Below are 15,422 nucleotides of genomic sequence, written 5' to 3' on the forward strand. Positions count from 1 at the left end.
AAGATTGACCCCTCATAAAATAAGACCTTCAAAAATGAGCGTGCTCCCATCTCAAATAAACGCACTCGCACTTGCAACCTCTCTGGTGTTGCAGTTCTCCAAGGGCTACGGTAATTCCTTACCATCTAGCGATTTGTCTGCTCATTTGCCTTCTATATAATAAAAAAACCGGCCAAGTGCGAGTCGGACTCGCGCACGAAGGGTTCCATACCATTACGCAAAAAACGGCAAAAGAATCACGTTTGTTGTATGGGAGCCCCACTTAAATATTTATTTTGTTTTGTTTTTAGTATTTGTTGTTATAGCGGCAACAGAAATACATTATTAAATTTTCAAGTGTTCATGAGTTAATTCTGGTGACAGAGAGACAGACAGAGGACAGCAGAGTCTTAGTAATAGGGTCCCGTTTTTACCCTTTGGGTACGGAACCTTAAAAAAGAAATAATAGTCAATGTGTAACATTGATCCCAGCATCAAAGTAAATAATATACCATATGCCGCATATGATATTGGACGCAGAGCGTTATATTTGATCCCAGCACCCATTTAGGGCGTAAAGGGTGTTAATAGGACCATAAAACCCGTTCGGGGGTCTGGTTACCAAAATTAAGAAATACGAGTGCTGGTTATTTGCGTTTACGTCGGTTATGAGCCGATGTTATTTTGCTGTCGAATTAATTTCTTCAGATATAATTTGCTGGAGAGGGATTAATGAGTAGCTACCCAATTATGTTCAATATAAGCGCAATTTCATTAGATGTCCTAAAAAACTTCCTCTAAATTAAATTTACTAGTGCTCGACATGCTAATACCCAATAGATGACACCTTGCTGTCACCTCTATTGACAATGACTTAAGCTGACATGACATGTACTGGGACCGCGTCGAATACCAAATACCTTACCTAAGAAAACGTTTTATAATTAATATGTATTTGCATGTAAAATAGGTACTTAAGTAAATAAGTGCCACTTGCACCATCCCACTAACCCGGGGTTTACCGGTTAAACCGTTAACACAGTGTCGAATTGTATTGGTAACCTGGTAACTCCAGGTTTAACCGGTTAACCCATAGATGTAAGTAAATTGAGGTAGATATGGTACCAGGCGCACGATTGTGAGCCATTAAATATAGGTTCCGGAACCTATATTTAGTTAGGCGTATGGGTGACGCCAACCTGTCAAGCTGTCAAAATCGTTGGATCAATTTTTAATTTTGTCAACTATGAACGTCACACGTCTACATAAATAAAAGGTCATTGGGTTAACCCCGGGTTAGTGAATGGTGCAAATGGCCCTAAGTGTGACGGGTTAGCACTGATTGCCTAGCACGTTAATATTTCACGGATTAGCAAAATATTATTTTGATGTAATATGGATTTCCGAAAAGTAGCGCCTGATTTTATTCATTAAAAGCAGCTTTTAAAAGAACAATTCGTCCTTTGGAACATAATATTAAATTCGTCATTGTCATTACCTAGTTTTTAGTTTTTTTTTATCATTAATTATCATAAACTATGCCTATTCATCCTATGACTTGTAGCTTCAAGTTTTTGAAGTTACGGGATTTGTAAGTTTCGGGATGTTTCCGAAGTCAGAAAAGCTCTCGGAGGAGATATTTCACAGGAAAGGAAAGTTTCATTTTAGAAATGCAAAATTTCGATGGCTAATATACAAAAATACAAGAGTCCGACATTTTTCCAAGGGGGCTATTCATAAATTACGTCATTTCAAATTAGGGGGGGGGGGGTCTGGACATCGGATGACGGTAGCATGAAGTAGGAGGAAATGGGGTCATTTGATGCATGATTTTTGGATGATTATAGGGGGGGGGGGGTCCAAAATCGTCAAAAATCGATGACGTAATTTATGGACAGCCCCAAGGGGCTATTCATAAATTACGTCATTTCAAATTAGGGGGGGGGGTCTGGACATCGGATGACGGTAGCATGAAGTAGGAGGAAATGGGGTCATTTGAAGCATGATTTTGGGATGATTATAGGGGGGGGGTCAAAAATTGTCAAAAATCGATGACGTAATTTATGGACAGCCCCCAAGTGGAAATATCTAACAGCTCATCAGTAGTTTCAAAAGCTTCGTGCCAATCACTGATGTAGGATAAAAAAGAATCTAAAATGTATCAAAAGAATACATAATAAACTCACATGCAAGACTATAATGATCAAAGAGAGGAGAATATGACTCGAAAAACTCACAAAAGAGCTCCAATCAACATTGCTTATGCTAAAGTTTACTCTTATTTTTTGGCCCCTTTGACTCTCTAGTCAATGGTAGATTTTTCACATGCACTGTTCGCGATTTTTTTTTATTATTAGAGACAACGGTCCTTACAAAAAACGGTGAGATTTTACATTTCATTTTTAATTTGTCAGAGGTGTCAATAAAGTTATATAACCCTTCGTCTGCCAGACGCCATTTTGCATCACATATCTGGACATATTTTAATCCCCTTTACCTATTTAAAAATCCAAATATACACCTAACTTAAAATTAAAACTTAAACATCTTATTATTTATTACACTCTTAAATGCTGTAAAGTTCAAAAAACGACTTAGAAATATCCATCAACTAATAGCTGAACATAAATCTTAATCCTTGTTTTTAAGAAGTCAAATTAAAAATTATGCAAACCTATGAAAGCTGCGAAGAACAAGATATTTAGGTACATAATTACATACATTTACACTTTGTTTCTTGAGTAAGTCTTCTTCTTCTTCCTTCCCTTATCCCACCTACGTGGGGTCGGGTCTCCTTGTCAGTTTGCGCCAGAGTGGTCGGTTCTGGGTTGTCTGTTCTTCGATGTTCAGGTTCTTCAGGTCGTTTCTAACATTGGACCACCACGTGGATTTTGGCCTGCCTCTTCCTCTAGGGCGTTCAGGAAGGTTTAGCGCAATTTTTACAATATGGTCATTTCCTCTTCTTCGAGTGTTCCCGTCATTAATCCTTGAGTAAGTATTTACCTATATTTACAAGTACAATAATGACACCAATTTAGGTACACATGGGTCTGTGCGTGCCTTTTACACTGATAAATACATACTTACTTAGAGTTAGACCAAGAAAAGTCTGCAAACTTCTATGAAATTATGGCGTTTAAATAACACTTGCACTGCGTGGGCTATCAAAATCGCTGCAGACTATTCTTGGTCTAACTCTATTTGAGAAATACTTTAAGTATAAGCATCAAAAGCATAACCCACAGTCCTACACAACGTGTAAATGAGTAAAAACTCTCTCTGCAAACTTAACGTTGCTGCTCAAAAAGGCGCTATTGTCTTAACTTTAACCCAAACTTACTAGAATTAACGTAGGTAATAGTTCCATCTTTTTCCACCGGCAAAAATAACTTTGCGACATAGACCTGTATTTTATAGCGTCTAGCCCCACACATTACCTTCCAAAATGGGCTGAAGCCTCCCTTGTGAAAATGCAAAGACAGGTAAATATTAAACTGTCAATCTCCATTTAAACTTGCCAACTTACTCATCTCACCATTATTGTAGATGGCGCTACTCAGTTATTCAAACCAGTTCAAACTAAATAATTGCGTGACCATCTATAATGAAAGTAATTTAAAAGGTTAGGGTTATGGGTAGGGTTGCCAACCGTACTATATTATATTCTAAAAGTACTATATTTTTTTGAAGTGTACTATATTTTTGATGCCTTATTCTGGAAAATACTATATTCCACCAAAAAAAAGTTGGCAACCCTAGTTATGGGGGACCCTGAGTCGGCCTATGGCGCCAACTACAAAAATGATAAGGAAAGTTTTTATTATTTAACAGTCTCTCATGAACGTGAAGAATCTGAAACTAACTGCTAGCAATTGTAGTTCCAGTTTTAATGGCGAACAGACGGACGCACATTATACTGAGCTTCGGCGATAAGCGGGAAGGGATGTAATTTTATGGGTTTGTGAACCGTTTACATCGTTTAATGGGCCTGAATGCCTGAATAGAGCAGCATAGACAGACAGTATTGGTCGGTACGGTATTTCATTGTCTTCGCTCAAAGAGGCATTTAAGTGACATTTGCTATTGTTCCTTTAGGCTTAGGATGTAATTTAAGAGACTCTTTTTCAAGATTTTCGTCATGAAATACTTATTAAAAAGGTTTTTAATTACAAACAAAATTGTATGTGTAATGAAATTTGATTTTAGCGCTATCTGTTGGAAACTTACTGAAATAGATTGTGATGGGACTCCGGTCCGGCAGCGCTGTTGGGCGTTCATGTGAACGTACAGTTGTTGGTGAATACACATAGATGGTGCTGTAAGCAATTCTTAATTCTGTTTTAATTAATTGACGTGGATTTCAATCCATTTTACATATTTAACAATGCCAATGTTTTCAGTTACATAAAAACTATATTTTATAAATGTTTCAACAATTAACTATTTGGTTTTCAAAATATATGGTATCGATTTTTTTACCGCAGCAAACAGCTAGCAACTCTGATTTAGTCTATGGAAGTGGTGGAAAAAAAAATAACTTTGACATGATGGTTTTATATTTGTGTCGGACAGAAATACGTCGGGAGCTACGCCGGTGAAGAATTTATTTCAATTATCATGAGCAAGCTCAGTGGTCTCGCTCCGCCCTGTCGCTAGTTGTAGACACATATTCTATCTTCATTATCCATGCGACGGAACGTTTCTCGCTAGTGCCGTGCTCCAAATAATGGTTTCCAATGAATCAGTGACGTCTCGATACGCAACCTTGGATATTATGGTTACAAGAAAAGGTGTATTTTGAAAATATATCTAGTGTTTTCGTGTTGAAACCTCGTTTGTGTAATAAGTTAACTGTGTTGTGGTTTTGTTAACGTTGTGGTGTTGTTGAACCGGTGTTATGTCGGGTGGAAGGAGCTCGGAGAAGGAGCGTAAGTCTCCTCGGGAAAGCGGAGAGGATTCGGAAGATGAGAGTGAAATCTTGGAGGAGAGTCCTTGTGGGAGATGGCTGAAGCGTCGGGAAGAGGTAAGTGCCTTTGCCGTAGCTTTCACTTTAATTTTTGGGTAATTTTGACCTAAAAATTAGGAATTATTTAGTTGGTCAGCTGATCTGCAAGGTCGGTCCTTTATTTCGGTCGCAACGCGCAATATGATCGACTTTTATCAACAATAAACAAAGAAGGAATCTCTGTTGGTGATTCAGTTTATTTCGGCTGTCATAATATTTATCTTACATTTATTACTCAAAGAAATCTGTATCTTGTATGTATTCATAACTGGTTTACAACGTAATGACTTGATGTTGAAAATAGAAAACTATAGGTTTATAGAAGAAATATAATTTCTTCTGTAAACCAACTCAAATTATGTTGCTATTTTTTCCAAAATATTACAATATAATATTTTGAAATTTTTATTGTTATATACTTCATAAGAGCTGGTAGCCTTATTAAAAAAAAATATGTGAAGGTAACTTGGTTTGTCTGTTACTTCTCCTTCATAAACTGAACTTGCAACTGGACCAATTTAGATGAAATATGGTATGGCACACAGAAAAAGTTGAAGGCACAATCTACCACCTAATAAAATATCCCATCAAAATCATCAATGTGAAATGAGTTAAGTTTAATATTAAGAATAAATCTAATATCCCTGACACAGCGGGGTTGTGAAGTACATCGCAGCCATAGTGTGTGTTTTAGTTTTTAAGGATATATTGTATAATATATATGTATGCTAGTTAGATTTTCATTAAATTGTTTATACGACAACGGTTTCACTCACTTGAATCTTTAGTCGCTATTGGCGACATGTTTCGGGCCCGTCGGGGGTCCTTCCTCAGGCTCGAGTGCTCGCAGCGGCTGCAACTCGTGCACTCCAATAGCGCATAAAAATTCAAGTGAGTGAAACCATTGTCGTATAAACAATTTAAAATATGTCTCACGAAAGTTTAATATCAATTAGATTTTCATTCATTAAGTATTCAAAAAGAGACATTTTTCTTCTTTTGAACTTGCCTTGACACCATGCTGCGTGTCGAGATTGGATAACAGAACAACAACAGGTAAAATGTCAATTAGTTACTCAGATAAAGCTACTAGAAAACCCGTAATGGATAATTACTGGCAGTTAATTTGTTTACTAGTCTGAGTTCCACTAAGTAATTAAATTGTCTATCCATTATCAACACATAAGCCTGGGCTAGTGGTCTGTTTGTTTACTTTGTTTCTAAAGAAAATTGTTTATACAGGTGCTATCATTTACATTTTGTACAAAATTAATATTTTTTCACACAAGACATCAAAGTAAAGGGTTTTTAAAGGGTTGGGAACTTGCATGTAACATCCCTGTTGTTGCAGGCGTTCATAGGCTATGGTGACTGAAATAATCACAACCATTTTTATTGGATACTAGCTTCTACCTGCGATTTTGTCTTCATGGGATGATGATATCAAATTTCATTTAAGCCACGTCAGCGGTTTTAAGCATGAAGAGCTAACAGACAGATAGATTTATTTTCTCGTTTACAATAATAGTAAGAATTCTTCAATGAATCACAAAAATAGGTACAATTTAGACAGGTCAGCACAATATGAGCTGTGAATGAACCCACACTTATGATGTAACTGTACCCAATAAAACAGCCAATGTTTGAAAACATGGCTTCAGATGCCAGGGCAAAGTCTAAACATATGACATACTTAAGTTAGCCCTTATGTGAAGGAGATAAGGATCAAAATTCACCTGTACAACACTGTTACCTTTAGACTAATGATTCTAATGAAAACATTTTTATCTTTCTCTGTACTGTCCATAGAAATAGAAGGATCAACTGAAATAAATGTCATATACATACTAAGAAAAAGTGGCCAAGGCCTCCAGTGCCCCAGGCTGGAATCGAACCAGCGTCCTCTGCTATCGCGGCATGTGCCTGGCCCATTTGGCATTGTGGCATTTTGAGGATTTAATATAGTGTGTCTACTTGAAATAAAAACAAATTAAAATATTTTCTATATATATAAAAATAATTTGTTCTAATACTTCTAATAGTATAGAACAGGGGTCTCCAAACCCCGGCCCGCGGGCCAAATGCGGCCCGCGACGCGTTCCAATCCGGCCCGCCGACACCCAAAGCATCCGGCCCGCGGGATCCAGGCTCCAGGGGTTCAGCCCTATCAGCAGCAACCAGATACAATTGTTTTACATCATTAACTAGAGTCACACACAAGACACCTTTTTCGCTATCTGGACATATATGGCACTCTAGTTAATAATGTAAAACATGGAAGTTTTTACAGGAAATGGGTTTTTATTTTTATCCAGCATTCTAAGTTTACTTATTTCTTTATATAGGTATTGACTTAGTGCATTTTCAAAGTGAATTGATAGAAAATGTTATCAGTTCATAAAAGGAAATGTTAAGTTATTAATAATCATCCTTTTGTAAACAATAGTATCAGCTATTAATATAATTGTTTATTCAATAATGTAATCATTTAATTTTACCCTGTAGGTCATCATAACAAGTTTATACATTACATATAAACATTTATTTACATTTATGGCATGTAGACCAGCCCATAGTCAATGAAAAGAAGTGACATAAAAATGTAAGGAAATATATATTTATATTTCCTTACATTTTTATATAGGTATTAAATCTACTTAATACCTTAACTTTAATACCTTAGTCAATGTCAAAGTCAAGGTTATTATTATTAATCAATATTAATATAAAAGTTATTAAGTAACATATTGCTTGATTCCCAAGAGAACAACCTCGTTGCCACTGAGGATTTAGATTTTTTATATACTGCCTGAGTGTTAGTGAAGGTCTCCGTTTCAGCTTTCACATGTTTGACTGGCTACCCCCACAGGATACCCTGGAATCCGCCCTTGAAAACTGTTTGGATTTTTTAGACAGATTTATTTTATTTGTGATTTTTCTTGAGTAATTTGATGGATTTAATACTTTTGTTTGACTAGACTTATTTTGGGTTCCTCGCATAGGTCTCGGGTAAAAACTTAGCTATCTTATAACTTGCGGCAGTAGCAAACAATCGTACGGCCCGTTTGGTGGTAAGCGCACGCCCCAGACAATGGACACTTGTTATATCAGCGATGACACTAGACGACCCTTCCCGTCAGCTTTCCCCTACACGAGCAATGGTAGCCCTATTGGAGGCCTATGAGGATAAAGGCAGACATCTCTTAGAATTCTTTATCTTGTCATTGTCACGTGACACGGCCAGACGTCGCCTAATTAGGCCTGTCACTTTCGCCGCGCCGGTCAACGGCCGCGTTCGGCGCTCGCGCACTGTCGCTTTCTAGCTTGGGGTGTCTGTGAATGAAAGTAGTTACCCGACAATTGTAGGCCTACGTTGAACGTTTGGGTATTATTATTGAACTATGGTCCTTTATAAGTGCCACTTCGAACAGCGGTGATCTATTGTGACGGCCTTTTCAAGTTCATTCCAATCATTACTAATGCCCGTTGAATCTAGGAATTTCCATATTTTTTGGGCTGAAATTGGGCCTCATAAGGTTGCAATAGGTGCTCCTTTTTGACATTAGTGGTCCGCAGGAACAGATGGCCTGCCGCGAACCACGTTCGACGTGTTGCTTCTCTGTCGCACTTGTACATCGTACGTGAGTGTGCCAGGGAGGCAACACGCCGAACGTGCTTCGCGGTAGACCCTCAGAGTCAGCTTACATGTAACTGCTCTCTCCTCTGACTCCTGGCAGAACTTCAAGCAGCAGCCATAGTTGACTACACGCCGACGCTCGGGAGACGCTAGTGTGGGCTCTCTCTCACATCTACCAGGAATCTATCCATCTCTTACTCCAACATGGCATGAGCGATAAAAGCAGGGATTTTCGTATTTCGTATTTCCACCGAGTAGTGTTCGATCGTCGTCATCGCGTCAGTGCTTTTTTTTCTTAGTGATATCATCATCAATACATCACTTTTCGTCTATTGCGGACGATTTATGGTGTAACACCGGAGAAACACCGTTTTTGGTGGCTGAATAGACCGATGCGAGACCGACATGGTCTACCACAGGTCTGACAAGAGAAGTTTGTGGAAACCGGTACCGAGACACCTTGCCGTCATTTTGCCTCTTGTCAGCAAGTGCGGCGAAGGTCTCATCACAAAACTTGCGACCCTAGTGATATATCTGGCGTGTAATGAATGAAAGCTGTCGTTCAAAACTTGCGTGGGTAGACAATTGATCAAAGCTTGTAAACCTGTGTAGGTTTTTAGGTCCTCAAAGCACGTGTGACATGTGACACCCCTAGAGTAGAAAGTGTTCACAGGCTAACTGCTTACCATCGACGGGATTGTATGTTTGTTTGCCACATCGTGTAAGAATAAGGCTTGTAACAATACCTTGGGTGTTCAGCAATTCCGTCTTCAAGCTTACTAAAAATCACATTTCCAATAAATTGATTACACCAGAAACGAATTTAAAAGAACAGTAGAACCGATCTGCGGAAGTTTATATCAAACGATGATGGTATCTATCGGCCGCAGATTAAATTTGCCATCTGTTCTTTTGTGATATTAGATTGATATTTTTTTCCATTTTCCCCGTATTTTCGTTTCGATTCTGTGAATGATGACAAAAGTTGAAGAAATATCGGTCGAGTTCACAAACAAGTATTTTTTATAATTTTTTTATATTTGACGATCTTATTGTGAAATTCTTAGTATTAAATTTGATCTGTATATCCAATATTACTATGGAATAATATTAACAACAATAAATTGCTCTGATAATTAGCTTAAGATAATATATGTAATATATATGTAATAATAACTTACCATTCATAAGCGCTTGTTGCTCAACGTAAAAAAAAAAGGCCTACATGAATAAAGTTTATTTGAATTTTGAACTTTGAAAACATTTTTACAAGCCAACGTCTAAAATCTGTATACACGCCTCTAAGACACTCACATACTCACAATAAGGACGTGTTAATATATTTTTGGAATGTTGGCGTGTAAAGATTTGTGAACTCGGCCGTACCTACAGTCTAAAGCCGGGTCCAGACGGCTGTAACGTGTAATGTAATCCATTGTGTAATATAACACGAATTCTGCGTGTGGACGGCAATACGACGAGCATTACATGTCGCTCGTGCCTAGTGCCGAATCCCTCGCTTGACGGTTCTTAGCCCGCGTCCGCACGTTGACGCTATATTACATTACACGTAATCTTACATTACACGTTACACTCGTCTGGATCCGGCTTAATTGACTCGAATTACGGATAATTTTCGGAATCCTAAAGTACTTATTCGAAATTACCCGAATACAACTCATGTCAACAGCATACAAGCGATCCATCTTACACTTTCACTCTTAACCAGAATCCGTTCGTAAACTCTAATGCAAATCCATTGTTGGCTTTCATACGAATATGCCTATAAATACACACTGTATTCAATTCTCGACCATATTTCAATCAATTAAAGTCCTAAATGTATGTAGACATTTATTTTCAGCCTTTTCAAATATGCCTAGAATATTTATACGACTTCGTTGGAATTTCAACCTTGTGTCAAATGCATAAAGTGCAAAATTTTTATATCTCTTGTGCCTATTTTCCTTTCGCGATGACTATAATGGCATAATAAGTGAAATTAGCTAATATTACCTAGATGTGGACTAAGAAAAAAATGAGAGAAAGGTGAACCGCTGCCAATTGAATTTTAACCTTCTTATACGGCTAAAGCTCTATTTACGGTGCTAATTATCTTGGAAATGATACGTGAAAGAGGAACAGGAAAACCTAGTGTTGGTAGGAACTCGAGTCCTTTGAGTCTGATTTTGAAGAACTCAGTTCGTTTTTACGAGACTCGGCGCTTAAAAAACTTCTGAGTCTTGAGGCTTGAGCACGAGATGTAAGCGTTTTATTTATATGTAAAAGCAGCGCGCCCCGCTCACGTCCCGCCCGGAATACGCGCCTGTGTGACGAAGCCTTAATAAGATATAGGCATAATATTACACTAGTCATTTTGCGTTCTAGACCGTCCGCGAATAACCCGAAATGAAGTGTTGAACGCACGTTGACTTGTTAATTCCTTTAGGGAAGTTAGTTCGGTACAAAATGGGCCACTCTTAACAACGCTCGTTGTCTGCTTTAAGTATGTATTTAAGTTAACAGTCTTCCTGTAACATTAACATTCCGGGCCGGTGAGCAAGACTGCCACTTTACTGCTTACATTGTGTTTAACTACTGTTTGTTTCGTTCGGCCCCAAGTTAAAATACGTAAGTGTGTATTATATTTAACACGTAAAGTTATAAAGTAGGTAAAAATATCGATATTAAGTTAAACATAACTTCTACTATTAACATATGTAGAGTCTGTGCGGAAAGAGAAGAGTCGTAGAATGTATGGGTTCCCTTACATTTCACGACTCTTCTCTTTCCGCACAGGCCGCGTATCGAAACGCAACTGTCACTGTCGCACTAATATGAAAGAGTGATAGAGAGACACAAAGCGTTTCGTTGTCGAAGTGATAGCGATTGTCACCTTGGCTAGGCCGGCAGACTAGCACACTGGCGATTTGCGAGCGAGTTGTAAGCGAGGCGAGCGGGCAAAGATCTGGCCGCGAGCACGTAACAAGTTCGCCGCGAGCGCGCAACGTGTTTTCAATGAATCCTATACGGCTACCACCAGTTTTGACATTGACATAACGCTCACGTTTACGTAACTTACTTTCTATGCATCTCGCTCGTACTAGCATATTAGTGCAAGCGAGATGTACATAAAGTAAATTACGTAGTCATGAGCGTTATTTCAACGTCAAAACTGGTGGTAGCCGTACTAGTATCTTAGTACGCAGCGAAATCGTTGCGCGCTCGCCTCGCTGTCAACTCTACTTTTCTACAGAGGCTGAGATGAGAGGAGTCGTGAAGGAGTCAACCAATGGTGCTTGCCTTCTCCGCTCCGCTGGATTACAACCAATGCTATTGATTGATTCCCGCACCTCTCATCTCCGCTCATGTCCTCCTCAGTGAAAAACAGCCCGTGGTCCGACTCTAGTAGGTAGGTGATTCATGTTACAGTCAGCAGCAATAGTTGCTAAGCGGGCGAGGTGTTCAAAATGATCTTGACGCGACTTTTAAGAGAATAAGAGCGCGTCAAGGTAATTTTGAACATCTCGCCCGCTTAGTAACTTCTGCTGCTGACTGTACAATTCCTACTAGGATTCCAGAGCTTCATTAGAAGGCCTTAACGAGTTTCCAATTAACATCCACTGCGTAGACGGTGGTCCTAGTTTAATATTAAACTTTACTTTAAAACCAGACTGACGCATGTCCATTTGATTGTACACGCTACAATGCTACTTATTTCTATTGACTTACGCCCTCAAATTGCGTGGATGTTTACATTTACATGGGTATTACAACTTGTGTTTCATCTATTCAAGGAAAATGGAAACGTCTTTATCCCGCTCGCGCTAAATCGTTGCGAGTTATGAGCAACAGGGATGGAATATTTTGATCTTGAAAGTGCATGTGCTGTTTATAATTTAGTAGGCGTTCTCATTATAATTTACCTTGTTTCCAATGCATACCAAGCGCTGGCGAATCAACCGGTATACATACAGTAATATGTGTCTCTGAAATATGTAGTATACCCATAGGGCGGACCCATCACAATACGGACATCGTTAGTGCCTATGTACGCTATGCTAATCGAACTGAGATTCTGTCATTCGCTAGAGTCGCTAGACAATCTGCCGCCGCGGGGTTAGGTAATTCTATCCAGTCTCCGCCTTTCCTTTGAGGTGGAGGTGAGAGGATTCATTGGTTGTAATTCACATCTCTTCTCCGCTCCGTTGGATTACAACCAATGCTATTGGTCGATTCCCGCACGTCTCTTCTCTGCTCATCTCTACCGCAGTGGAAATGTAACCTTAAGCTGGTTAGTTTGAGCATTAGACTCTGGAAGCAATGTTAATGTGAACGCTGGAACCAGTCGTAGTTTATGTTATTAAACAGCTCCATATCGCAGATGGCGTTGCCTATATCATAACTTGTTTTATTGAAAGTTGTCCGAGTGTTAATACTGTAAGTCTTGTCTGTTTTATAGGTCTTGAACAGATCATGGAATGTTTGAAGAGAAAATATTGTATATAGTAATTGATATCGATCCAGCAAAATAAATACTTAAATAAAATGCTGTATGCATCCTTGCATAAATGTTTCTACATGTAAGGCATTACTTTCCTCTCCCGCAGATTTCGTATTATGTGTGAACTATGTGTATGTATTCTGGACAGATCACAGAATTTGACCATTTCGTGATTAATTCCATTTTAAAATTGATCACTTCATGATATGGTTAGGTTAGGTTTGACTTTTTCGTGAAATGATTGTCACATCGTGATAGTTAAGATCAATTCTAAGATCTGTCCACGACTTAATACAACTAAACCAAATATTAGGGTTCCGTACCCAAAGGGTAAAACGGGACCCTAATATTTGGTTTAGTAAGACTTCGCTGTCCGTCCGTCCGTCCGTCCGTCCGTCCGTCTGTCACCAGGCTGTATCTCACGAACCGTGATAGCTAGACAGTTGAAATTTTCACAGATGATGTATTTCTGTTGCCGCTATAACAACAAATACTAAAAACAGAATAAAATAAAGATTTAAATGGGGCTCCCATACAACAAACGTGATTTTTGACCAAAGTTAAGCAACGTCGGGAGTGGTCAGTACTTGGATGGGTGACCGTTTTTTTTTTGCTTTTTTTTCGTTTTTTTTTTTGCATTATGGTACGGAACCCTTCGTGCGCGAGTCCGACTCGCACTTGCCCGGTTTTTATTTATTTAACTAAGTAAGCAATCCATACAAAACCAACGGGGTCAGTGACAAGCATCTGTTCTGTGACGTCCGACCCATTGTCTGCTGTGACGTAGGCTGTATGGATAACTGTAGCTATGTACGATTGTTACTGAAATATAAGGAGAGGGAGTTGTGCACAAATCACGCGAGGTGTTCTCGGCTACTTTTTGACATTATCAATGAATATAGTTATCGCAATACCAACTGGCGACTGAAGTCATAATACTATCTCCTTTACCCTTGTTAAAACCAACCCAGATTGAAAGAGATAACATCATGACTTCAGTCGCCAGTTCGTATTGCGGCTACTATAATTGAGTGTTGCTCTTAGTATACCCTGATAAAGGTAAAATGTGCTTTGTTACTTATGTGATATGGTTGATTTTACAACGGCAGAATCCAGATTTTTTGAATTCCGCTTTATAGAAAAACATTACGAACATAAGTAACAATTTATGCACAAAAGCTAAAAATATGAAAATTGCTTTTAAAAATGCGCAATTTTATTTTAGAGGGAGGATTTTTTTTTGTTAAAACTTACTCGCTTACGCTCAGTGAGAGTGAGAGAAGAATATAAACCTACGGGACCTTAAACGTTAACGGGAAAATCTATGGATAAGGTTACTGTTACATCAATTAACTAAAAGCAACAAAGCCGACCGTTGCCGAGTCATCGGAGGCCTTTCTACGTCTGCGGGCCGTCTGGCCGATCGTTAAACGTTACGTAAACACCATGGCTTCCATATTGAACCTTTAAAGCCGCAACAGACTACCGCACCGCACCGCGACCTTAAATATCTCTTTCTCGCTCTAACTTTTAGCTGCGTCCTTAAAGCACGTACGTCGACCACCTTACCCACTATCGATACGTGCGCCACACCGCTTCAAGGTCGCGGTGCGGTGCGGTAGTCTGTTAAGTAAGGCTTTTATTGCTTCAATGTAACCAGTGGTATCTCACTAAGGGGTTGTGCACAAATCACGCGAGGTGTTTTCGGCTACTTTTTGACCCCTCGCCGCCTTGGTGATATTTGGTGAGGTTTTTGGCTACCCCCCTCCCCCCACACACTTCACGTGTATTTTTTTGAATTTTTTCATTCGACCTAATTTTAAGAGAAATATAGAAAATCTTGTTTATTTTCTATTTACGTTAAATAGACTCACTATTTTGAAGTGCAGAGTGAAGATTTATGTTTAACGAAACCGAGAAAAAGTATCTACTCATGTGGTAGGTTTTTTTTTCTTATGTTCGTTCACTGTAGAAAAATACACGTAAGGGTTTCCTTTATACCCCCCTCCCCCAACGTGATCTATCGTGATTTTTTCGTGACCCCCCATCCCCTATCGAACCTCGCGTGATTTGTGCACAAGCCCTAAATTGTTCAGGCGTACTCGGTGGCTGCGCCAAAGGCATAGAACAGGGAGAAAGAGAACGCGTCATATAATGCGACGCATGCGTGAGCGAGAGACGTGATTCGCTGTTTGGTTAGATAGTGGGTATTCTGTACATTATAAAGCAACGAAGCCGTGGCCGTGCCGAAGTCGAGTCAGCGGAGACCTTTCACCGTCTGCGGGCCGTCTGGCCGA

General features: G+C 39.1%; 1 protein-coding gene and 1 long non-coding RNA gene across 2 annotated transcripts in view; one reads left to right on the forward strand and one right to left on the reverse strand.

The window, feature by feature from the left end:
• Positions 1 to 15,422, reverse strand: part of LOC134793036 (uncharacterized) — an 814,647-nt gene that overhangs the window by 541,671 nt on the left and 257,554 nt on the right. The window lies entirely within an intron of this gene.
• LOC134793031 (nuclear receptor-binding protein homolog) overlaps positions 4,471 to 15,422 on the forward strand; it is a 59,123-nt gene continuing 48,171 nt past the window's right edge. The window contains exon 1 of the mRNA XM_063764558.1: positions 4,471 to 5,002. Coding sequence (XP_063620628.1) covers positions 4,877 to 5,002 — 126 coding nt within the window. The 5' untranslated portion in view covers positions 4,471 to 4,876. The remainder of the gene's footprint in view (positions 5,003 to 15,422) is intronic.

The sequence above is a fragment of the Cydia splendana genome, chromosome 8 (genome assembly GCF_910591565.1).
Source record: "Cydia splendana chromosome 8, ilCydSple1.2, whole genome shotgun sequence".
NCBI lineage: Eukaryota > Metazoa > Arthropoda > Insecta > Lepidoptera > Tortricidae > Cydia > Cydia splendana.